Source organism: Aulonocara sp. 'chitande type north' Nkhata Bay, linkage group LG16, assembly GCF_057382095.1.
Source record: "Aulonocara sp. 'chitande type north' Nkhata Bay isolate Kocher_YH1m ecotype deep benthic linkage group LG16, A_spYH_male_GT1.1, whole genome shotgun sequence".
Lineage (NCBI taxonomy): Eukaryota > Metazoa > Chordata > Actinopteri > Cichliformes > Cichlidae > Aulonocara > Aulonocara sp. 'chitande type north' Nkhata Bay.
Window position 1 is genome coordinate 8,414,843 of NC_141359.1, and position 26,892 is coordinate 8,441,734.

Below are 26,892 nucleotides of genomic sequence, written 5' to 3' on the forward strand. Positions count from 1 at the left end.
TTCATTGACAGAAGCATGGGAGATGCTCACATCTGGTGTCTGAATAGTCTATGTGATCAACAAACATCCAAAACATGAGTCTTACCTCCGTCCACTGAAGTAATCACAGATTCCGCTCAATATCCCACAAATCCCCTCTGTATTCACACTCTACTGGAATATCTCAGACCTCTGATTTACACTTTGGGCATTCAGTTTTTTTGTGTGCGTTTGTCTGTAACCAATCTGTTTCATCACTGGTGTTTCTGCTACTTCCTGTTTAACTGAAACTCGCAGAGGAGTCGAGCGCAAAAGACGGCTTTCCGAAATCTTTCCCGTTTCCCTTCTTCTGAGTGCGCGTCTACCTGAAGCGCCTCGGCCTGGAATGGTTCGGCTTCAGTCAGCTTGGATAGTGCTCTCCCATGCTTTCCTTCATATTTAAAACGGATGACTTCACGAGACGCCCAAGGAATAATTAACTGTTAAGTCTCCAGAGCCTCTTCCAGTTCTCGCAGCATAACACCATCAATTCGGGGGCCAGAGTCATTACCTTCTGTGATACGTTTTTTTTTTTTCTTTCTTCCATAATTTTGTTTTTCTTTTTTTCTTTTTTTCTAGCTTCAGCCTCTATAAATATTTAAAGTCTTATCTGTAGCTGAACTTGTGTTTTATTATTCAAGACTTTGGTTTCTTTCATTATGAATAAGGTTCTCAGGGATAGCAAAACACAGTCAAAGGGAACTAGTTTGCTTTGTAATTTATCATTCCAGCTGAATAATTTTCGATCCTTAAGTCACCAAGGATAAAACACAACACACCTAAATTGTCCTTCTTCCTGTCTTCTGTCACAACAGCTTGTGCTGAATAAGATGTTTGTCAGTGAACCATTTTTTTCTTTTTTGGGGATTCTTTGCGTATGAAACCGTTTCAAGTGTTCAGACTGTCGCCCGGCACACGGTGTTCAATGTGATTACTATCATTTCACCATATGCAAGAGCATTTTGAAAAAAGTGCTTTAAACAGTTACGTGACATATCGTCGTAATTACGTGTTCATTCTTCTCTCGATGAGAAGTCATTACCTTTGATTACTCTGAACATTTGTTTGTGTTTGGCAGTTTCCACACTGACATAATGCGTTAGCTGAATAATAGAAAGACTTTATTCCTTATCCCAAAGGTATCCGTGTTATGTTGGACTTTTTTCACAGTTATGCCAAGAAGTCATTGTTGCCTTTGATTTTTTTTTTTTTTCCACTTCTCTGTGTCCAGCCATATGTACAGGTTCAATCCTTGCAGTAAAGAAAAGAAAAATAAAGCCAAACATTTCCAAAAAGGCTTTCAACTGTGTTTATATAAAAATAATATTAATAAGAAGTAATAATTTATTCATCTCCTCGGGGAAATTTTGGTGTCAAACTGCAAAAATCTCCAGCTATGGTACTTATTTCTTTATATTTTGCTAGGAAATTGGTGAAATGGGTTCAGCAATTTGGTATGATCACCTTTATTCTTCAACTCATCTGAAATCTTAGTCAGCTTTTTTTGTCATTTCTTTAAGTAGTTTTCAGGAATACTTCTCCAGGTTTTTTTTGAAGGATATTCAAAGCTGTTCTTTGGATGTTGGCTGACTTTTGTTCTGTTCTCTGCCAACATAATCTTACACTGCTTCAGTAATACTGAGGCAAGTGATGATTATTCATAGGTCAGTGTGAAGTGACTTAACAAACAAAAGCATATCCCATTAAAAATGGTTGGGTTCAAGGACTGGGCTAAAAATAAGTGGAAAAGCAGCCAATTTCCAGTGAAAAACTGAAAGAGAATCTGGAGATCTGTTGCTAAAGACCACTTTAAAAAATTATGAGACACTCACTCATTGAAGCAAAAGGGTAAGAAATTAGGGGTGGTTTAAGACTTTTGCACAATATTCCAAATAAAACAAATAAATGCCTAAAAACAGCAGAAAAAAGCCAATGGTTGTAACAGTATTGGAAGCTAGAGTGATGAACCAGGTCATCAGTCTTTTGTGTTAACAAATTTCTAAAATCTCACTGCAGTGGGATCAAAGTGTCTTCTACAATGTTCTGTGCTGCAGCACAGTGCAAGAAGACTACACCGAGCCACCAAAATATTGTGGAGAGGATGACTGTTATTATCAAAGATGGTCTGTACTTTTGTTTCTGTACACCTTTCCACCACAATTCCCAGTGCTGCCACAGTCCTGCCCATTATCCAGGCATCATGCGTCATCGCTAACACACAGCAGTAACAAAGAGGACACTGGTAGCAAAGATCTGATAGAATTAAAACAGCATGTCACTGTCTACATTTAGTAAGTCTGCACTGGCCCTTCCTGTACAGGACATCTGCAACCAATCTGTTATATTATCAAGGGGGACACCGGGATATTTATAACTCTGCACCACCTCAGTGTCCTCTCCACGGATGTTGATAGGCCAAAGACGGAGCTTAGACCTATGGAAATCTACAAGTACCCATGCATTTTTTTTTTTTACAGCCAACTTTATTTGAGCATTTTTAAAAATCATATTAGAGGGAAAGGCTTTAGGCGGGTTGCATCAACTATTTGGTGAATTTGATGTTAGACTCCCAGGCAATATATCCTCGCAATTTTAGCTATCCCATGAATTTTCCTCAAGCGTCACCGTGACGTTGGCAGTATCGGTGTTTTGTTTTTTTAAGTGGATGACTCAGCAGCGACTGAAAGGACTGGAAATGAATTAGTGGACATCAATGTCTATGTTGAGAATTAGAAAACGAGGATAAAACTCTGCAGCGCAAACGCTGCAGACTGTTAGCGTGTTTATTGGCAAGCACTGTATTTAGTAATGGACAAAAATGGATGGACTCCACTGTTGGAGCCATGAAATAAACAGATGACGACCTTGTCAGGTCGCTGGGCTATTGGACAGCCCCTGTGGAAGCAGAGTTTTTTGGGGGTTTTTTTTTTTTTTTTTTGCTTGTTTGGTTTGACTTTTTTTTTTTTTTCCTCCTCTGCATCTCATAAGGGAAACAAATGGACCTCAAGCAGCACTCAGCAGATGTGACACTGGTGGCTTTATTATGAGAAATGGCTAGAAAGTGGCACAGGACCCAAATGTGACACAGTCACAGCTTTGCTGCCTGGACCTCTGCATTTGAAGGACAGCAAACATAAAAAAAATATTACAGATCATTTTTTCCAGGATCAAGGTAAAAGTAAATATGAGGAGCTCACCTCAGACCTCGGTCTAAGCTGTGGCATGACTTTGAAGGTTTTGTGTTTAGTGTTTGTAGTCCATGGGTCATGCAGGTCTGCTTGGATAAAGTGCTGTTTTTGGGATGCATGCAGTGTCGAACATTAACAGGCTGATTAATGCCTGTGAGCACAGGCAGTAATACTCTCTCAATCCCAATTTCACTTTAGAGGATTTTCAGAGGGGCAGAGAACTCTGGAGCATTGGTTCATTGCTCCTTTGTTGGTTTTCTTGGAGGGGAGGGCGAGGCGTTTTAAACCAGTGGAAAATGAGCATAAGAAATGGAGGGCAAAGGGTTATTGGTACAAAGTTAAGGTCTATTCAGATTCAAGTACCCTTAACAGAGGCAATTTTACCTTTCTGGATAATTGTGTTTGGGTTGTTCAGAATGCCATATCTGAGTTTGCACTCTGTCGTTATCTGCCTGCTCATCATCTAACTCAATCAATCAATCTTTATTTATAAAGCACTTTTCATACAAAAATGTAGCACAAAGTGCTTTACATGGTTAAAAGCAGCCCCCCCCCCCCCCCCCCCCCCCCCCCACACACACACACACACACACACACACACGCACACTTGAAGAGTAAAATTGGGCTGGGCACACATGAGCCAGGTGAGGAAACTTCCATGTGTATTGTCATTATTTTCATTTCCCTATTTTTATTATTTTTTTATTTTTTAGAAAGTCAAACAGCTATTTCGTTTTTCAGATGCATCAGTGAAAAGTCAGCACATCTTTTCTTGGCATTCTGTAATTCCCTGCTTATTTAAATGTTGGGGTAAATTAGGAATGCCAGATGAATTTTTGCTTTTGCACATGTTTCTCACAATGGTTCTCACATTGAGTAATTTTGTGTTGTGCTGTTAAAAATGCTGCAGGAACTGGTGATTTGGATTTAAGAAAATGCATCAGAACAGTGCCATAAAAATGCTGTCTGCTCACATCATTGCTTAAAAGCTGGAACTCAGTTAAACACAGTATTGGGAAGGTTACTTTTAAAATGTATTCCACTACAGATTACAGATTACATGCCCCAAAATGTATTTTGTAACGTGTTACGTTACGTTACTCAATGAGAGTAACGTATTCTGAATACTTTGGATTATTTAATATATTATCATGCTGTTTACAACTACATGAATGTGATTTATTACTATTACTGAAGTTCCGCGGGTCTGAACCGTAGTAAAGGACCTCTGACTAATACGTCGGTTCCGTGTTGGGCTCGTAGCCGAAAACTAGCTTTACTTTGTTGTCTGGGTCAACTTTGCTTGCCAGAGACAGAGAGAGGCGTTGAAAGGCTGCTCCAACGGAACTTATTGTTTCAGAGGAAAACACGAACACAGCGTACAGTCGAGTCTTAATAGCTTACTTACAACTGGGCTCGTCAGGCACTCTTCTTGGCTGCAGTGGTTATTTACATGCTTCCAGCTCCCGTTTTTCCTCGATGACAGCTCGTACTTTTCCACTCTCCTTTTTCTCCCTCCTCGCGCTCACAGACACATAACGTGTATGGCAGTCCATTCTCCCTGCAGCACGGACTACACTGCCCATGATGCTACATTCTTTAGAGCTATGTCTGTATCATTCTGCCTATTAGCTTAGCACAATAAAAACAACAAAAAGGCCTCTCTAACCCAGGAAACACGCAGAGAGAGCGTGTCACCATGTAACCATGGCAACCGTAGTGCTGCCGCCTGGAACAACAGAACGTAGCTGTCAAACAAAACCCAAACAGTCCTGACCCGCGACAATATGAAACAGGAAAGTACTGCTGTGTAATCCATTTATTTCAACAAAGTAACTGTATTCTAAATACCACCTTTTTAAACAGTAACTGTAACGGAATACAGTTACTCATATTTTGTACTTTAAATACGTAACGGGGGTACATGTATTCCGTTACTCCCCAATACTGGTTACACAGCAATAACTCTGTGCATTTAGGCGTGTAGATATGGTCAGCACAACCTGCTGACCTTTTGCTGGTGCCACACAGGCTGGGCTGAGTATTTCAGAAACTGCTGATCTACTGAAAAGGGGAAAATATCCAGTGATCGTCAGTTTTCTGGTGAAAGAAAATGACTTGTTAATGCCAGAGGTCAGAGGAGAATGGCCAGATTGATTTGTGCTGATAGGAAGGCAACAATAACCACTCTTTACAACCAGGGTATACAAAAGTGCATATCTGAATGCAAAGTATGTTAAACCATGAAGCAGATGGACTGAAGCCTCAGACGACTACACCAAGTGCCACTCCCCATGTCTACAATTTGTACAGGCTTATCAAAATTGACAATAGAAGATTGGACAAGTGGTTAAACAATAAATAGGAAGCAACAAACAAACATGCATGGATCCATGCGTCAGTGGTTCAGACTACTGCTGGAGGTGTGATGGTGTGGTGAATATTTTCTTGGCACTCTTTGGTCTCCTTAGCACCACTTTAACATTATAAGCCTACCTAAGTACTGTTGCTGACCATGTCCATCATTTATGACCACAGCGTGCCCATCTTCTGATGACTGCTTCCAGCAGGACTTGAGCTTTGTGTCCTGTGCCCCAAAGCTCAAATTTGCTGAAACTGGTTTCTTTAGCATGACGATGAGTAACCAAAGGCCTCCACAGTCACCAGTTTTCAATCCAACAGAGCACCTTTGGAATCTCTGCGTAGAGTCCTGTTAAAGTTTTCTTTTACATATGAAAGTATACCGCCACTGGGACACACTATTTTAGAGAGATTTATTTCATTGCTTTTTTCACCAAACAGTATTATGCATTGGTTGAAACTCGTGGTGCTACAGTATAGTATGTCTGGTTGCTACTGCAGTCCAGACTGCAGTCTTATCCACAGAAGACCTGGGTCATTATGAAGCAAAGAAATATGATAAGAGGAAAACTGAACTGACCTGCTGATATCCTGATACAGCAAATGGCCTATAATTTAAAAAGAAGAGCTAATACAGTTATGCAGCAAAGTGAGCTTAATTAAAATATTTTTTAAAAATCTCAGTTTTGTCTTTTGTATTCTTATCATTAATTTATTATTGTAAATATAGCATTGCATTCTGTTTTACACTTTTTTGTATTTTTGGAAACAAAGCTTGGCCACAAGAGCATCAGCGAGTTTCAACACAGAAGAAGAAGAAGAAGGTGTACTTTATTGGTCCCCGTGGTCTCTGCATTTAACCCATTCACTCAGTGAAGCAGTGGGCAGCCACTGGGCGCCCGGGGAGCAGTGTGTAGGGACGGTACCTTGCTCAGGGGTACCTCAGGGTAGCTGTTCAGGGGAATTGAACCCCCGACCTTCCGATCATGGGGCCACCACTCTACCTACTGAGCTATCCCTGCCCCCCTGATGCTTGCCAGTACAGAGTGGCTCACAGAGACCATTCTTTCCAAACATGTCGAATGGAGATGAGGTGAGAAAAACACCAAACTAGGAGAACTCACTGCTGTGTAAAATGCCATATCATGTCTCAACTAAATCCAGGGGGGAAATGCACTGATATGTGTGTTTAATTGCAGGCACTGGGGATCACAGATAATAATCTCTCTTTCATTTCTCAGGCAGTTCTTAAAACTATACTTTTCATGCAATTGCTGGGGGACAAAATCAGGCTTTAATTAAATTGGGAAACCTGTTCTACAAAATATATTTTCAAACTGATCACAGTTCTCGGGAATGCATGAACTCGGACTTGAAATCTATAATGATGTCAACCCGAGAAAGAGCCACTCGCCACTGACGCATTTAAATGCCGAGAATGTGTTTGCGCGTCTGTGTCACTACAAATGACGGCACCGCCTTCTCCGCACCTGACGCTTTCTCCACTAAACACTCACCGAGACTTGTGGCTATTCATCATCTTGTCAGCACCAGTAGATATCCATCATCCACTTTCACTGTGTGTCTGTAGCTCTCGCTTCCTTTCACGCGCACGCGCACAGGGCATGAGGGTAGTGAGGGCCCTTCAGGCTGACACATTAACAGGGCTCCTGGGAGATTGCATGGGTATGTGTGAAGGATGAGTCGGCTAACCATCTCTGTACTGGTGTTTTCATTTCCTCTAGCCAAAGTGCTGCCTGTTTTTTTTCTCTATATTCTAACAGGAAATAGTGGAAAGTGAATAAAATGCTGATGCCGGTGAACGGTCCACATTAGGCCTGAGTGCGCCACTAAAGCTTGGCAGGGTCTGGGTGCACCTTTATTCATTTTTCATGTTTTAATTTTAGCATAAAATATACTCTGCATCAGATGCCTTGGAGTTGGGCTAATTTGTGATTGTGTTCTCTGGGAAAGCAACTGGAGCAAGTAGGGTTCAGAATGAAAAAAGGAACAGTGTCTAACAAAGATAATGAGCTCATGAATATTCTGCAGTAGGACTTTATTTACTCATCTCTACATTGAACTGTAAACAGTATTTAGAAGTGTTTTGTTATCTGCAGTATGTTTTCCTTTTTCATGCGCATAAAAAAAAAAAAAGGGAATGTAATTTAAGGGAATCTGTTGAAGTCAAGTTATTCTCGAATATAAGTGAGTTCCAGGAAGTTTTTACTGACACAAGATTGATTCAGTTGGAAGGACCAGAGTCATGGCTTCATCACAAAAACGTCTGAGTGAATTATGCAAAGCACCGTCTATAAAAGATTCTTTTTTTTGGAAGAAGTTCTGCAGGATAGATGAAGTTTAAAATGAGCTGTTTGGTCACAATCCCCAAAGGAGTGTTTGGGCAGTAAAAAGGTGCAGCATTTGATGAACACAGCCCCTCGCCAACTGTTAAGCAGCAGGGCGTAAATATTATGCTATGGAGTGTGTGGCTGCCAGTGGCGCAGGAAATATTACAGGTCTGAAATGAAGATGGATTCCACTAAGTTCATTCGAGAAAGTAAAAATGGAAATAAACTGGCTTCTTCTGGGCCGAAACTTACTTAAAAGTCCATCAAGTCCATTAGAAATCTTGCAGCGCGAAGACACCAGCAGTGACGGCAACAAGCTCTCGGCGCACATCCACATGAGGTAAAGAGACCTCACACAGAAATCCTTCAAACCGAAAGTATTATAGAAGTACTGACTGAGAAAGGTACCCAGACTTTTGCTCATGGTGTAATCTGTGCGTGTGTGTGTCATCGTGTGAGGCATTTTTTAGTATTTTGGAAGATGTTTGTATGTTATTCCCCAAATAGAAAATTTACAGGTCTCTCTCTCTCTCTGTGCGTATGTATGTGTGTGTGTAAATACATGTTAATATTGTGTCAAACGTGTTGTTATATTCCTTAAAAGGCTTTGTTTGATTTTTTTTAGACAAGTAGACAAGTAAATGACAGTTAAAAAAAGAAAGACACTGACTCTTTTGTCTATTTAAGATTTTAATGTGAATTTCTTCAGTTTTACTCCTAATTTAAAATCGGCTTAAAATCAGCTTAGATTTGGCACACGGTGTATATATATATATATATATATATATATATATATATATATATATATATATATATATATATATATATATATATATATAATTTTTTTTTATTTTATCTTATTATTATTTATTTTTTAGTCCGTGACGCCGGTGAGGTTGTTTTCCCACAATGCACAGCGAAACAGCCACGTAAACGTAAACCATCGTAGCATCAGCGCTGCCTGCGGCTTGCCTAGCTGCCTCAGCTTCCTGTATAGCTATACCTTCCAGATGTGCAGATGATGATGCAGGACGCATTTCCCAGGTATTATATTATTGCTCTGGGTTGCGGATGTGCTAACTAACTAGCTGTTAATCGCCGCGCTGATTAAACTAAGGTTGAAGTTCAATGCTGTTGGTGAACACGCTAATAGTTAGCTGCTAACCTTTGCTAGCTTGTTAAACTGTCCTGTAGATTGTAAAGTCTTGTTTCCACACAAGATAAATTGATCGTTAACACCACCGGCAAACGTTAAAAGCAACGTGTAACGTCAGGTAATCTACCAGTTTATTGTTCGCACATGTAAACATAGCCAACCATTAGCTAATGAAACACTGCTCTTAAAGTTGGGATTAAAGTAGCCGAAAGGTGAGACAGTTTGTCTCCGCAATCTAGTGTCGCTGCCTATTTTTTTTTTAGTTAATCCAGGACTTAACGTTGTACTCGCGCCTTTTATTTGAGTTGTCTTGAAGTTCTGAGTTGTCTCGCCTTTTTCTCTGGGTGCAGTGAAAGCACTTAAAGCCTCAAATCGACTCCTCATAACCTTCATTCAGTCCGTGGAGCTGTCCATGGTTCTCACATGATGTTTATTGATTACAGAAAATTTACGTGAAGGCCATAGTTGAGTAGAAGAAACCTTTGTTTAGAAAGCCAGTGACTAATGAGACAACATTTCACCAGTCTAGTGGTTTTAGTCTTTCTACAGGGTGCTGAATGTGCATCCAGATAGGAGAAAGTGAAATTCCCAGTAAAGGCTCACCTCAGTTTCCAGTGAGACATCAGAAAGGCAGCCAAGCTCAGTCAGATTTCTGCCAACAATCTTCGTCCATAGTTTGACTTTCTCCATGGTTTGTTTTTTTTAATCAAGGTAAAGTAACGAAACTGGCAGATGCATTGCAAAGGAGATGAAAATGTATAATTAACCATTTCCTAAATCTTCAGTGCTGGTGCAAGATCACCAAAGCCCCCAAAATCAATTAGAATACGCTCAAAATGAGATTTTTACTAAGTAACTTAACACGTAATGAAACTTGCTTTATGCTTTTAGCAAGTCATGTTTGGTAGTGATTGAATTTGGTAACAAACGGACTGCAAACGAATAAACATTTCCTTTTTGAGGCGCTGCTTTAATTGAGAAAAAATGTCTGTTTATAATCTTCCGTGTGTTGTAATTTTAAATTTTTTGGCATCCCCCCCCCTGGAAGTACTCACACTCTCACTCTATGCTGCTTTTGTATTACTCACAAGTAGATGGCTGCTTTAAAATATTTATTATATAGTATATCTCCACGGACGACACTTGGCGTTAATATTGTTTCTAAGTGCTGTGATAAAAGCATATAGAAGATATTCCCCGTTTTGTTTGTCTTCTCATCTGACCTTGGTCTGGTTTTGAAGGTAGTTCTTAGTTGTGGTACCTGACACTTCGCTGATTCTGCTCACGTCACGGATCCTGTGGACTTGTCAGTCAAGGAGGAAGGAAATTGACCGGAATTCAAATCGCATGCAGGAGGACAAACGTGGAAAGTGTCCCGCTAACGCACATTCTCAGCTTCTCAGTAGATACCAGTGATCGGAGATTTTGAATGCTAAAAAAATTAGTTAGTTTAAAAATAAATATATCTATATAAATAACTAATTGCACTGTTGTAGCTTGAATACTAAAACAAACTTAAATATTTCATGTTCAGATAGATGAGTGTGCAGACATTATCCATTAAGCAATCAAGTGAGGTTAGAGGTCACCACAGTAATCTATATTATCCTGAGAGGAAAACAGTCAGTGTCTGAGTGCTCGGTGTGTTCATCTCAGTTTGTTATTAAACCTCCCAAAACATTGTACATTTACAAAAACCTGATATTTGAGAATTTAATAAGGAACTGATTTTTTTCTGCCCTTTGTAGAGTGATAAATGGAAAGCAATGCTGTGACCAAAGACTGAGTTGCAACTTAATATAATTTTCATTGTTTCTTTTACTGAAGTATTAGTCATTTAGTCTAAATTGTCATGAAATCTATAAAGCTTTGTCAACACATCAAAATCCCAAGTTCAATGATGAAAAAGCAGAACATTTCCTTGCTGCACTCACAGATCTGTGCCATCTCCCTCGTTTGCAGGCCTTCAGCGAGACTGCCAGAGCTGTAAGATGTCGATGGTGTTGTTTGCCTCTGTGGTCCGAGTCGGGGACGGCCTGCCTCTCTCAGCATCCACTGATTATGAGCAGGACAAAGAGCTTCAGGAAACAAAGAGGCTCCTCAAAGGTCTCTCCAAGAAACTCGGCCAGTTTCCTGACCGCTGCACACTTAGGACTGGACCATACAACATCAAGTAGGTCTTTACTCTTAGCAAAAGATCCAGTTATTCTGCTCTGTTAAATGTTAAATAACTTTTGGTATTAACATGTTTCAAATGGGCCGTTTTGGTGTAAAAAAGGTCTGTTTGGCTTGAGTAAGATAATATCAGTTTAAAGGTGTAGGGTTAGTTTTTCCTTCGATTTTGACTAAAACCTCTTTTGGACAAGGGCCGAAATATTCGCGCATTTTTAAGCATCTGCATTCACTCAGTGTATCTTCAATTCCCGGTATAAAACCAAAATCTAGACAATGCATTTTTAATGACCCATGGGTGGTGAAATAGCCTGCTGTTGACAGTTTTACTGCTTTCTTTCTGACCCCTCTAACACACATGTGGTTAAAGAAAATACAGAAAAAGCGTTTAAATTTGAGCGATTTGACAGCTCGGGCTTCATTTGAGGTGTCAGACGGTTCCTGAAAGCTCTGCTTGTGCTTAGGGAATGGCTTTGAAACTCTCAAGCATTGTTTGTTAAAAGCTAATTAGTCTTATTACGACAGAGGACATGACCTTAGAGAACCTCACCGCCAACCATCAATGGGCCGGCTATACCTTTCAACAACCACAGAGTCTCCTTTTGATACGTCTCTTTAATCAGCGAGAGCTCGAAGCTTCTGAGGAGTGCGGACGTCTAAAGGCTGCTGAAGTTCAAAATGAAAGAGGCGGCGTTTAAAGTCACCGGTTAATCTGTCCTGTGATATTCCCGGTTCTTCAGTGGCCCTTGTCATGTCTGTAATATTTGTGTGTTGTGAAAGCTAGATGAAATTCCTTTTTCAGCAGATTTAATCCAGGAGGTTTTAGAACATCGGCTCGCTTGCTTAATGCCCCAAGTTTTACACAGTGATTTAGAGAATGCACATCACTGGAAGCAATTTAGGGACTAGTTTACTTCTGTAATATTTGAACATACTCGCACTGTAAGTCACAGTTATGAATCATCAGTTATATCGTGGGATTTAATCCAGTTTTATTTTAGCTGTTACCCACAGTGGAGTTATGATTTATTTTCTAATATTCGGTGAGGTTTTATAGGCACAGTCAGGCAGCTCCGAGACAGATATTGGTAAACGTATTCGTCCAGGGGTTTATTGTAAAGCACATTGCAACAGGTTCAATTCAGTGTTTATTATATATGCACCAGCAGCTTGTGAAACTAAAGGGCACAATAAAAATGAATCCATCAATTCAAATTGTGGGTAAGGGGCCCGCCTCCATCCCACCCTTAAACGTGAGTCATTTGCTTCAATTTCTGATGCGTATGTATGTGGCTACTCAGATCAGATTGACTCTCATTCCTCAGATATCGTCAACACCGCGAGTTTTTCTTTCCATGATAATCATCATATTAGTCTCAACTCTTTATTGACATTCAGGTTTCATATCCATTCAGATGCGCTCCGAGCTATTCTGGTAATGTGAACGTCTTTGTGTTTGGGGAATTTAATTTGCACTTAGTGTATCAATTAACACTGCAAGGCCAGCACATAGTTGTTTCTGCAGAGGTGGATTTGGATGCGAGCCATTGTGTTAAATTAACTGTGAAAGTGTGGCGTTGAAGCAGAGATGCGCTTAAATTGTGTTTGCTCTGTGTTTAGAGCTGCAACCTGCAGAAGTCAGAAATGCCTTTGTGTCCCTGGATATAGCTTTGTGTCCTAATTACAGATTCCCAGGGTTTCTGTCGAGAGGAAGAGTGGCGCGCTGCATTAGAGCAATAATATTTGTGTTTGTGTGTTTCAGTTTTACGAGCTCGCTGGGCGTTGGATACCTGATGGTATGCACTGCAAGTTATCCCAATGTTTTGGCCTTCTGCTTCCTGGATGAGCTACAGAAGGAGTTTATTGTCACCTATGACACCAAACGGATCGAGAGTGCCATGCGGCCCTACTCCTTCATCGAATTTGGTGAGTCCGTGGAACTGTGTGTTTCAGCCGAAACGACCATGTGGGAAATATGATGTCAGCTTTTCAAATTAAAACGGGTGCCATGTCTGATGGTACCTATCAGATGTAAAATTGGCCTCATTCTTTACAATATTCAGTTTTTAAAGTTTCTCCTGGGTAGTGCACAAATTTTACAATACGGGGTCACAGTCAGTAAATTTCAGATACAAAAAAGAGAGTTTGATGGCCTGGGACTAGTCAAAAAGTATTTTATGCTACCAAACCTACTTATGACTTCACCTGCGAAACAAAAGCACTACATCAGTCATCGTTACCTAAAAGGTTTTTTCCTTGCCGTCGTTTTAAAGAGGCTTTTGAGGATTACTCCCAATTACAACAACGAAAACCAATCTCACCAAAATGAAATGAGCTCGAGCTGTTATTGGTGTCAACCATCAAACAAAATTTGAAAATGATCATTTAAAAAACTTGGATGCGAGACAACTAACAAATAGACAAACAAACAAAACTGATTACATAGTCCCCCCCACCGCGGGGAGAACAAACTTAAATATGATCTTATCCACCGATGTTTGAGTTGCACAGAGACAAAATAGCAGTTTTAAGAAAAGCTGTCTGTATTCACATAAACTGTCAGCTCAGTTTGTTATGATCTTTAAATTTGGCCACTGCGCTGCAGGCTGCCAGCAGCTGTCCTACTTTCTGTCACAGCCATACCTGCAGGACGCAGGGGTGAGTCTACAGGGCAGCATGGAGCCTACTCAACTAGATTTACTTCAGAGCTTTGGTAACAGTATTTTACAGATGTAAATAAACATAAAGACATGAATAAACAATTTTAAATATAATTAATAGACTAAATTAGGTTTACATATAAAACATTGTTTTTGTGGACAGTAAAACTGAGACACTGGCCCAGCGTATGAAATAGCATTTTTGTTATGTAATATGTGATATGCAGTGTTTCTGTCTATTGTTGATCGAAAATGTTTTTGTTTATTCAGAAATCATTTTCCACTTCCACATTAACAGCATCTTGCTGTGTCACACAAAGGGTGCATTTGGTTCTGCCCGGCTTTGCTCTTTGTATTATTAATCAGCTCTTTGTTGTGCTGACTGTTATCCCTCAGACACCTTCATCCAGAAGACCAAACAGCGCTACAATAACCCTCGTTCCCTGTCCACCAAGATCAACCTGGCTGACATGCAGACAGAGATCAAGCTGCGACCGCCCTACCAGCTCTCCCCTGAGGACCTGCGGGCTATCAATGGATTCTCAGTGCACGCACCTTCAAAGTACAAGGGCATAGGTAGGACATAAGCTGCACACGTATGCGTGCAAAGTATGAGAGAGGCTTGTAATGAATTTATATACGTACAGCATTTAAAGATGCATTTATTCATGTGCATAAATATATATACAGGGTGTGCATGTACATTAAATTTAGATATTTAATCTTATTATTTGTATTAATTTTTCATTCTTAACATTGATGGTATTGACCACAAGACTGTGACATGATGTACATAGTTGCTTTTCCCTCAAAATGTTCCTGGAAAAGGAAAACAGGAAGTGCTACATGGCTTTAAAGACTTTCAAAGCAGACTCTGATGAAGACTTCAAGTTGATATGCGTTGCTCTGTTTTGCTTGCTCATTTCAACCTAAACAAAATGCCTCAGGAAGCATCTGTTTTTTTTATCCTTTATCGAGGTTTTTTGGACAAATCAGAAATATTAACCCCAGAGTTCAGAGCAAGTTTTATACCCCTGCCATTAGAGCTTTTTTTTTCATTTCAGGCGATAACGATATCTATCACGATATAAGCCAAATAACTATATTTGTAAGATTTAAATGTGCCGTTGCTCACAAGTAAAATGTGAAATAATCAGCAGCTTGTTTTTATTTAAATATTTATTTCCCATAATAAGTTCAACAGGGTAGATGTACTTAAGGAACATGAGACTTTTTCAGATAAATAAAGGCAAATATTGCAAACTACACAAAAGGCAGCCGCTAAAGCGTTTAAGTTTCAAAATAGAACAAACGAAACAGACTAAACTGTCAATTCCACTTAGAAACAAAATATTAATTCTAAAAATAAATCTTAGTTTGTTTTACAGAAGAACAGACAAAACTGACTAACTTTTGTCAATATCAAATAAACTGAGAACTAAAAGGAAATTCTCAATCTCTCCTTGTTGTATAGCTTAGCTTTTCAAACAGTTTTAACAGTTACTTTAGTCTGACAAAAGCCGAATGACGAATTAGCGCTTCCAGTCAGAGACTGAGGCTACGTCCACACGTACACGGGTATTTTTGAAAACGGAGATTTTCCGTTTTCGTTTTAAAAAATAATCCCGTCCACACATAAAGGCAGAAATGAAGGAAAACGCTGCTATGAACATGCCAAAGCAGCAGGTGGCGCTAGATTCCTAACCGTGCAGAAATGTTGGCCAATCAGAAGTCTAGAAGCCTCGGTGGGAAAAAGTAAACAAAGCTGCGGCATAGAAGCAGAACAGAGTCGTATGTGTGGAGGGACAGTAACTGTGTGTATATGTAAGCATTTAAACACTGCAGAGAGTAGAATTAACAGTAACAGTATTGTAGAAATTCATTTCACCGAAACAATAACGTGGCGCACAGTGTGACGCATGCACCAGTTTATTGTATTTCCAGACTTGCTTTCGGCACAATTTACAGTGCACGCTACTCTGTTTTTTGTTAGACTTGAAATAGCCGAAATACCTTCACACTACGGAACTTCTATGGCTCTTCCGTTCGACAATCTCTCCGGCATTGGAACCATCATCTGTTTTCTCTTCGGTCACGCTCGGTTGATTTTTCTAGTCGGCACACTCATTTCCTCCATTACGCGCTGGCTGCTTCCCAAACAAACACACTGCGGCTTGGCACTTGTGCTGTACGTAACAAGTCACGCGACGTGACGCTGCGGCTGTGATTGGTTCGGCTCTGCGCTACTTAATTTGGATTGGCTGACCTTTTTTTTTTTTTTTTTTTAAGAGGACAAGAGCGGCGAGGTCTATCGCGATAGCTTAATTTCTCTATCGAGTAAAAGTTATATCGCGATACATATCGTTATCGTTCTATCGCCCAGCTCTACCTGCCATGGACGCACGTTTTTCTGTGATAAACACATTTCCCTGGACCCAGGGCCTCTCCACAGGATCCTAGTCCCTTTTGCTTTTTGAGCTGTTTGTTCACGCCTCTTTTGCTTTTATTAAAATGTATTAATATGCAGTTCAGAACCAAAATGATTCCTCATCGCCGTATTTTCCTGTATCTTCAGTGGATTAACAAAGACATTTCTTAATTACAAAGTCTCATTTAAGCCCTAAATATTGAAATATTTATTGAAAGAAAAAAACAAAACATCCGCAGCAGAAGTCATTCAGCTGCTTAAATTTGAAATGGTTACTTTCTGGTGGATTATAAAGGGCAGAGAGAGACTGTGTGATGAGATAGTCATTTTCAAAATGAATCCATTCCGCTGTTGCTTCGTCGTAGCTCAGACCCCGTGCTCTTTACATCGTCCACAAAAACAACCCCTTTTCCCCACTGTCACACCTCAGTTGCCCCAAGCTAAGCGATGCCACCTCGGGTTACTTGTAGCTGTTGTGTTTCCCCCTGACATCCGAGAGAGCAGCTCTCCACGCTCTGCTCACTCTCCGCGGACCTTCCCAGTGTCTTGTTTTTCTGAGAACATAAATCATTTTATCCTGAGGGATGAAGTATGCTAATCTGATAATAGTGACACATTAATTCTTTTACTCTACAAGAATGTTTTGAAAGTGAGATTTGAGAACAGCACATTCTTGGCTTATCTTTGCCATTCAGGGATTTATTCCCTTTGTCCTGCACATAATAGCTTTTATATGTGTGTATATATATATATATAAATGAAATTTTGTCAAATCTAGTTGCTTTGTTGTTCTTCGGAAAGCAGATTTATCCGAGACCTGCGTCCTTGTTCTCTTGCAGCTCCCACGCAGATGCTGGAGCCGGTGACTCTCCCGGGAATCGTATCCTGTGTGCTGAGCATCCTCTGTGGGGGGCTGAACCTGCTGCGAGGGGTCCACGCTATAGAGAGCATACTGCAGGTGAGGGCATTCTAGAAACGACTCTCAGATTCAGTTTCTCTTAAAGGGAAATGAATGCTCAATGCAAGGCTGGTTCTAGTTTGATACTTTTAGCTGTCAGTTTTATTTGTAGCAAGAAACTTAAGAGGACGAATGAATTCCCGAGGGCTGGGAATGTAGGTCCGTCACAGAAAAGCAATCAGGTAGTCAGGAAACGCAGACTTTAAAGGTGGTGGGATTTATTCTAAAGAGAAAATGATGGCAAAGACTTCACTGTAAACATCATCCCAGTTTACTAATTATCTGCCTGCCTCAACTTTGACGTCATGAGCCACTAATATCTCCTGACTAACATAAACTTATGACTGATTATGGTCTGTCTGGGCTCACGTCACTACCACATGCCTGCCATTGTGTCCCTTGATAGAGCACCTGTCACATCACACTCTATGAACTAGATTAGATCACAGTACATGAAATGCATGAATAAAGATACCTCAACATGTTCTTGTCATATTGGTTTCTTTTTTTGTCCCTACATAAATGACTAGCGCTTCAAAAAACAACAAAAAAACCCAAGCATTTTCTCTGTGTCTGCAGAATGATGATGAAGACTTTAATTACGTGATTGCCTTCTTCCTCGGCACAGCGGCCTGTCTGTATCAGGTAAGTGATAGTCTGCGGTAAGGGGAGCCCATCACTGGCTGACTAACAGCCCTGCACTTTATAGCTCAGCAGCTTGTCAGCTACACATTAGCAAAAGCTCAGTGCCTTTCGTTCCAGTACCTTCTCTAAAAGATTTTGCTCAGCTTTTTTTGTGCAGCTCCTGATACTAAATGGATCACCGCAGACTGGTAGACACAGTGATGGGCACAGAGACATCAAATGGGATTTCTTATGAAAAACATCCCCGCCGGTCATGTGGTCTGCGCATCGTTCACGCTCTCTGTCTTTCTCCTTTCAGTGCTACCTGTTTGCCTACTTCTCAGTCTGGAGGAACAGCAAGTCCTTCCTGGCCTTTGCACTCATCTGTCTTTCCAACATGTATTTGTACGAATTGAGGAACATCTGGCAGATCCTCTTTCACGTGGCGGTGGGCGCCTTCATGACCCTGCAGATCAGACTGAGGCAACCGCTCGGCAAAGCACCGGACTACAATGTCTGACAAAAAAAGATCTGAAACTCAAAGGATAAATGGACCTGTAGTCTGAAAATACTGGAAACAAAATAGAGACAAAAAACAAAAAACCAAGCATCTCGATTCAGTGAGAAAAGCCAAAAGCGATCTCGCAGCAGCGCGGTAGCCCTGTTCAATAAACCCCAGCAGCTGTGAACAGATCTCAGTTTGGACTCTGCTGCAGCTTGAATCATTTATGGACCTTACTGGGAAGCCACTGCCCGATAACAATTTTCGACTTCCTTTCAGTGCATCCATCCCACCTGCAGGACGGATGCAGTTTTGCTCCCTCTGCAAGCACCAAGTATTGAAAGCGACGCCACTCGCTGCCAAATGCATCGGCTAAACAATCACATGAACTTCAGTTACTTGTTCAGTTATTTTTCATCTTCTATGTAAACCCACTGGTTCTCCATCAGGTGCACGACTGGTTTCAGTCATGGTTTAAAACTATGCAACGCTGCCTTCTGCACGTGTGTGTCCTCGTATCTTATTTCGTAAGTGTTTGTCATCGTTTAGACCATTCTGCGTATTTATTTACCGACTGATTTCTCTGACGAAGAATTCTCCAGATTTTATGAATTTTGCTTGGTGATCGCTCCACTTTTATGTACACTTGTGTCTTTTTTTAGTCGCAAAGTAGCTCCTGTTTCAGCCGACGCAAACAGGCTGTTTGCATTCGTACCCTACTTCCTCGCCTACACAGCCTCAAGCATATGCCAGTGTCAAGTGACTGTGTTAATAAACAGGTCTGTGTTGGCAGCGGTATAGATGCATAGCTGCGTTGTCAAAGCCAGAGGCGGCCTGTATCATCTGAACAGCCTCTGGCCTGTTTTTTTATTTTATTTTCCCCTCCCACCGAGCCCCTCAGTTCAGACTTGGCTGCCATTTCTAAAAACAAAAACAAGAAGGAAAAAAACAAAAACTCATCTTTCACATTTAGCCTGTATCAAGGATATTGGCAGTGTTCACATTTAACACGATTATGACACAAAGATGCCATATTTATCGTCATCGGGGATTTATGGAGTGATTTCCCGGCGTTCCTGCATCATCCCAACAACTAACAGCAAACAAAACGAGAAGGGGAGAGAATTGAGTTGTGTTTTTCTTTTTTCTCTCCATGAGCAGTTTCAGTTGTGCCGAGGCTGTCATGACGTTTTTCTTTTTTAATTTACATTTTTTATTTATTTTGGATGATCCCTGTCTCACAGGAAGAAGTGAAAAATGAATCAGAGTATAGACGCGTACGCAGCTTTGCTTTCACGTCCATCTGGCATCTGCACTATTGTTCTGTCCAGAGACTGCTGTAACACTTCATTCTCATGTGATTCATCATCTGAATGTTCTCTGCTTTCCAGCATCGGGTGCCACACCTACATGACCTAATAGCTCCTTTTTTTTTTTTTACCCTACGGCTCAGACTTGATTGGAACTGAAATGTGATTCGCAAACTTCTAGATTGTTCAAATGTTTTCCACAGCAGTAAACGTGTTGTATGGGTGTGTGCTGTAAAATAGGAAACTTGAAAGTCAAAGATTTAAGTAATCCAAGTGTGGAACATGAATGTGATCATTTACAGGTCTTTAAATGGAATTTTCTAATCTAAACTTTGAATTTATTTGACACTAGAGACCTGTTATGATTAGAATACAAAATCTTGTTAAATGTTAAAGTTATGAAATGTGGAAAACATTGATTTGATTTGATGGGGTAAATGTGTTGGAACGCTAGTTTTAAGCCAGTCTTAGTAGCTCCATATTGGCCATTTTTGTGTGTGTTGCACGTGCACATCATGATGTGATCTGGTCCTCAATTTGAAACATGAGCAAAGCTGTGGAACACCGAACATTAAAAAACATTTCCATTACAATGATATCTTTTTTTTTTATCATAGCACTGTCAGTTTCATACCAAATTCAGGGATATCTGGTACATGTTGCAGTAATTGTGAAGACAAAAATCACTTTTGTTTTAAAACAAAAAAGCAGGGATGCTTCTCCTGAGCAGGAAGTGCTCCCATTTTCACAGATATGTGCTGCCTGACCTGCACAAATTTGAACTTGAATGTCAGCGTGGTGACGATGTGATTGTAGCAACGCTCACATAGTTAGAGGCCAACAGGTTGGCTGTTCAGAAAGGTCACATTCATTAAGTCTGGAGATTTTGTTTGCACTAACATGGGTTTGAATTCCCGGAGAAAAGCAGAGGAAACACTGTTGTTCCTGCAGCTGCTGCATTACAGTCCACGACGATTCTTATTTTATCCGAGCGTACTCAGTTTAAATTGGGAGGCTTCAGTTTTGATTACAGTCTGGCACTGCTATGTAAATGCACAGCAGGAGTGACCAAGATCTTAACTGATTCCTGCTGGAGATAATAGCCACTGATTTGACTTATAAATACAGATATTAATACCATGACGGATAATGTAACAGGCAGAGCGTTAATCAGGAGATTAGCATTTTTCCTCCTTGTCCTCCGTCATATAAACAATAATCAGTAATAACAAAAAAGAAGACAAAGGACCTCATGCGTAAAGCCTGTCATGCAGTGCTCCTGCCATCTGTTGGTGAGCTACGTGAACATGTAAAATGACTCCCAGGATAGAGTGCAGTTAAAACAGAGGAGACACCTGAGCTTTCCACACATTTAAACAAACCTTTTGTTTATAGATTTTGGCTTTGTGCTGCTGAAAGAGGAAAAAGTCTTCCTCAGCCTGTGATATTTTGGACAATGCACCTTTCCAAGCTACAGCGTGTCCACATACATTTGGTCACTTTTGTTTCTTATTTAAGTCCGTAGCTTTGGTATTGTGTGCCAAAACGACAGCTTGCACAAAGTAAACACCAGCATCAATCTAGATCCATAAGAGACCTGACAGCACAGCAGAACATGAACAAGAATCAGATCTCAGGGTACCTGTGAAACCTCTCAGCAGTTTATTTTACTATAAAAAAACAGCATAATGTTTAGCATGGCAACAAAAACAATCCACAGTTTTGTCTCTGAAGCCATTTGTGTCACAGACACGGCCACCTCGTGTCAAATAAAAAGCGAATGAGAATGCTGTACTTTGTAAAGATGGATCCACTCAGGCACCTTGTAGTCACGCCCCTCATCTCTGGTCTGTGCCTCTCCAAGCCCCTCGTGTTCCCTAATGGCACATTCATGCACAGTGAACAGTAGAAAGAGGGGGGTGACGTGGGTGTAGAATGGCAGTGCATCCAATTGGAATCATATGGAATGACACCTATAGGTATTAGCCGGGGTGTGTGAAGATAATGGTTGCAGCAGTACAGTACATTAACAAAGATTAAAAAAAAAAACGCCAGAGAAGACCAGTGCAGGTTTTTCCCCTTCATTCCACAGGCTCAGAATCATAGTGCCATTTACTCTTTAAAAAGGAATGAAATTCAAAGGATAAGGCTAGTGCTAATATTTTTGGGTCAACAAAGTCCCATGAAACGACCAAATTTCCACCTAAATTCTGATGTTGTTCAAAAGCAACGATTAGTGAGGCAATTATTCCATATAATCATCATGGGCACTTACTGAGCGCGTCAAGTCTGAATTAAAATAAATTAATAGAGTGAAACAAGTCTAACTTGTTAATAAATTGTTTCATTTGCATGTGTTACTCAATACATACTGAAAGATTAAATATTAGTCCTAAGTAACTGATTCTCTCCTCTTTAAACAATATTTTTTTAAATCTTTTAATAAGTTGGACTATTGCTGGGACTGCCAACAATATCTGACTCCCGCTTAAACATTTATAGTTTCCGTAAACTGAAAATCCGCCCACTGAGTGGTAGAAGAGCTCTGATTGGCCGGAATTTGACAACACATTTCTGTGAGTTTAAATAATCTTTTCAAGTTCAACTATCAATTTATTAATATTTTTTTAATGGAAAGTGTCCAAATTAATTATTTTCTGACAGCAGTTTAAAATTAATACATTTATTAACCTCCTAGGAGCTGGCGTCCACATATGTGGACATCACATTTTGGGTTATTTAGACCAAAATACTGAATTTTGGGCCTGATATCCACTTACGAGGACATTACACTGTCACTGTTCTATCAAAATTTTAAATGAATATCCTCCTATGTGGCTCTCATTTTTCTTAAAAACAAAAATAAGGCAAAAAAAAAAAAAATGTAAAAAATTAAAGTAATTCTTTGTTTTTACATCCATCGGGCCCCAATATGTCCAAATATCAAAGAGAAATTAAAAATGCATGCGGTGGAAGAGTTTGGGTCTTAGGAGGTTAATATGCAGGATTTAAATAGAACCTGAGGCTAGTTATTCAGATAGAAGTCCATAGACTGCAGTTCATTTTGAGTCCACTTAATACATACAACATCGTAGTGAAGTAAATACTGATCTGCATAGCATACCAAATAAGTTTTAAATAACTTCACGCACAAATTCAGTTTGTTTTCACAAGATGCAAGTGGAGAGAATATTGCAGGCATTACTTAAAATGTTAATTTTGCTCTTTTCATGAGATCAGTTGACAGTTATAATAATATGACTCTATATAAAATATGGACATAGCTTCACAGGTCTGAAAATAGAAGCCAATGCAGTTTAGGTGCCTTAAACATGCTTTTCATGGCCAGCAGGGGGCGACTCCTCTGATTACAAAAACAAGTTTGATTTTACTGGAAGAAGAAATCTGGAAGGACACTTACTAGGCTCCAGTTATCTATGACCTCTGTAAGCGTTTTCCTAATTAGTTCGTCTTGATTGCTAGCTTCAAGTGTCTAAATACAGCACGATATTGACTACTGACAGTCAAATAAGAGAACAAAGCAGAGCATGATCTTCCTTGCGATTGACAACCAGATGAGCGTGCGGTGTTTCTAAGTGAGATCCACCCCCAGTGGCCTCTAAACTGTTAGCTCAAGGCTTAACAATACTTCACAAACCAATGGGTGACGTCATGCATGCCTACATCCATCTTTTATATACAGTTTTCTAGCCTTATCCTTTAAACTTGGTTCTGAAGTTTTCTGGATTCAGTATTCTCAGGTGAAAACATTTTTCTGTCCATTTACGTTTTCCTGTGACAAAACAAACCAAACCAGGTGAAGTATTTGGTAATATCATCATTAAAAATCACTTGAGTCCATGAGCCAGCCAGGTCAGTTTGTCTGATGACACGCTGAATAAAGATGTAATACTGAAGAGAACTGCTCTGTTAAGGAAAGAAAACAGCAGATAATTGGGCACATGTCCACATGTGCTTATCTGTCCCTGTCCACAGGATGAGCATCATCACCGTCGTCAGTACAGAGTCCATGTTAAAGGCCTCATCGGAGATCATCGGACATTCATTGGGTCGTACCATCTGATTGAGCAAGCGAGTGGGGAGCTGTGGGAGCAGAGCACAACAAGGTGGACGGCTGAAAGCACTGGAGTGCAAAAAGAAATGGCTTTTGAGCACCAAGGCTGATGCATTTCCATCCTCTAGTCCGTCATTCAATGTACCGCCTTGCTCGGTTTTAAGACTTGCTTTTCGCTGTGAGAAAAGGGCAAGAAAAGAGGCTATTTGGGGGGAGCTGAAGCTAAACGGAACATCAGCTGTGATGCAGTGCTAACATCAGGCAACACCAGTGAGGACGTCTGAAATCCCAACATGAATTATACAGTATGTATATCTGAATATGTATAATATATATATTCATGTACAAAATATAGAATCTTAATATATCTCATAGGGTTTGTGTTTCGAAGTTAAAATAGAAAATGTTAAAGATTAGAAAAAGCTCTTTACTGACATCCTCTTTGTTTTATGTGTTTGTGAATATATATATATATATATATATATATATATATATTATGCTGTTGATACTACTGAGGTTGTGATATTGCACATCTGGCGGGAAGCTTTCTGTAAACACTGTGCAGCGTTTTCTTTCTGTTATAAAAGGAAATTCATATAATCTCAGGAAACCCGGTTACCTGTAGGACACACTCTTCAGCAATAAAGACTATCTCCTCCATGAATCTGTTAGTTACTGATGTGATTAGATAATGACACAAGGACGGATAGTGCTGCAGTGCTGGCTTAGTGTCCATACTTGAGAGATTCATACCTGCATCACAACATGGACCAAAGGTATTACAAACCATACGTGAAATTCTGTACATACACATAAAACTGTCTGTGTTTTACATGTACATACTGTATATACTTCAGCAGGAGCAAGGCAGAGCGAAAGAGAAGAGGTAATGCAGCTTATGTCCTCCCGCAGGTGTGTCCAAAAACCCATCGGAAAATTACGGCTGATTGAAGCAAATCAAATTTCTTATTGACCATTTTTCCTTCAGGACCCAGACTCGCACAGCTGACCAATAATCTGTCTTTATGCTCTGACTGGACATCTTTGGTCTCATCAGCTGACTCGTAGCGAGGCTTCTCCGACTCATCGGCTCCCCCACAGGCTGGGCGTTGGGATGAACATTTTCCTCATCCTTTATGGCCTCAGGTTTGAGATGGGTTCAGTGCTGTGAGAAAAGTTCAATCTCAGTCCACCCTAAGCCTGCTTTGTATGTCGTAAGGCGTGTAACCCCCTATGTGTCTGTCACTTAGTGTGGGTTAACTGCTGGAAGGTCCACTGGTGAGGAAGTAGGTCATCATCTCTCCTTTGCCCTTGACTGTGACCACTCCTCTGTATTCCAGTGTGTAGTTATAAGAGCTCAGTACCTGGTGCAATTCTGGGGTCACCTGAAGGCAGATGGAGAATGGAATATTTAATTCCCTGGTCAGCATTTTTGAGATTTATCATTATTTTGCTAATAACTCCTAGTGACCAATGATTTGACAGCTTGAAAGTCAAACATGCTGTGTCATTGATTAAGATGGAGTTTAATGGAACCATAATTTCTAGAAAGAATAACTTTCAGTCAAGTTGAACCCAGTTTAATTTGACTACAGTGCTGTCTTAAACTCTTTATATTTTGCTACGAAAATTGGAAATAATCAATAATGTTGAGATCAGGAATCTGGGGAGACCAATCCATGTCTCAATATCAAACGTGCCCAAGGATAATATTTTACCTTGATTCTTAGCTGTTTTTTAATGCTTAAACAATTCATAGCTCAGTGTTATGTACTCAACAGAGAAAACTTTCTCTGGTCAGATACAAGGACTCATCTGAAAATGAGTGAAAAATTAGCCAATGTCCAACGATAAATGTTGAAAGACCTTCAGAAAGCTTGGAAAATTACGAAACATGCAAGAAAGTCTGGCTCCTTGGGAGTGCAAGAGCAGCTGGCCCTCCGCCGATTACCAAGACTACTTGGAGTACATCTAGAAGATGCGAAATGTAGCTACCGTCACTGAAACTGATGATCACCATGGCAGCAGTGATACCTGAAGCCTTGGAAACTGCGAATCAAAGACTCACATCCTTGGCCAGCCACTTGAAGAGGTATACCAGAGAGCTAGAAGGCAGGAGAATAAACCAGTTGTACTCCACTGAACCATTCAAGGGAGAAGGACACAACCCATAACGGCAATGCTCAGTGGCTAGTGGCTCTAAGAGCAGACCACAGCATCCTTCCCGAACAGGATCCAGGATCCATGGCAGCGACAGACATCCAAGAAAAGGTCCAGTAAGAAGCACCAGGCTCTAACATGATTCATGCCTACTGGCTGAAGAAGGTGACTGCACTGATGAAGCAGTCCTAGATGACACAACAAACATCCATGAGTACATCAGGAAGATGGCCACAACTGACTGCTTAGTGAATACCTCAGGAAGCAGAAATATGAGAAAGAAGAGGAGCAAGAAGAAAAAACATCATGGAAGGACAACCCCCTGCACGGTATGTACCATCGGCAGATAGAGGAAGTGGCTTATATCAAGCAATCCTACCAGTGGCCGGACAAAGCTGGACTATCTTTCATTCTGGAGGCTCTAATCATGGTAGCATAGGAACAAACTCTGATCCATAGAGGCTGGGGTCTACCACACCAGGCAAGACCCCAGGTGCAGGCTGTGTAATAATGCCCCTGAGACAATCCAGCACATAGCAGCAGGTTGCAAGGTGCTAGCAGGCAGGGCATACATGGAACGCCATAACCAAGTGATCGACAAAGTATACAGGAACATCTGTATGGACTGGAAGTCCCAGGGTCAAAATGGGAGACGCCCTCTAGGGTGGTCGAGAATGACCGAGCTAAGATCCTGTGGGACTTCCAGATACTGGTGATGGATAACCAACCGGACATAGTAGTGGTGGACAAGCAGACAAAGGCGGCTGTAGTGATAGATGTAGCTATACAGAATGACAGCAATATCATGAAGAAGGAACACAAGAAGCTGGAGAAGGGCTCAAGAAGATGTGGAGGGTGAGGGTAACAGTGGTCCCAGTGGTAATCGGAGCACTTGGTGCAGTGACTCCCAAGTTAGGCGTCCAGCAGAT

General features: G+C 40.5%; 2 protein-coding genes across 4 annotated transcripts in view; one reads left to right on the plus strand and one right to left on the minus strand.

Annotated features, from left to right (window-relative positions):
* Window positions 1-8,828: 8,828 nt before the first annotated feature.
* sec22a (SEC22 homolog A, vesicle trafficking protein) lies at window positions 8,829-24,217 on the plus strand. 2 transcript variants are annotated; one of them, XM_086267656.1, is made up of 7 exons: window positions 8,829-8,962; window positions 11,037-11,247; window positions 13,009-13,172; window positions 14,303-14,482; window positions 17,174-17,292; window positions 17,872-17,937; window positions 23,725-24,217. In XM_086267656.1, the coding sequence occupies exons 2-7, from the start codon at window positions 11,066-11,068 to the stop codon at window positions 23,911-23,913; spliced, it is 900 nt and encodes a 299-aa protein (XP_086123782.1). In that variant the 5' UTR covers window positions 8,829-8,962; window positions 11,037-11,065; the 3' UTR covers window positions 23,914-24,217. The 2 variants fall into 2 exon arrangements, with proteins under 2 accessions (XP_086123782.1, XP_086123781.1); XM_086267655.1 differs by lacking the exon at window positions 23,725-24,217 and adding an exon at window positions 18,236-20,322.
* Window positions 21,368-26,892, minus strand: part of adcy5 (adenylate cyclase 5) — a 95,508-nt gene continuing 89,983 nt past the window's right edge. For both annotated transcript variants that reach the window (XM_086267654.1, XM_086267653.1), the window contains exon 21: window positions 21,368-25,188. In XM_086267654.1, coding sequence (XP_086123780.1) covers window positions 25,060-25,188 — 129 coding nt within the window. In that variant the 3' untranslated portion in view covers window positions 21,368-25,059. The remainder of the gene's footprint in view (window positions 25,189-26,892) is intronic.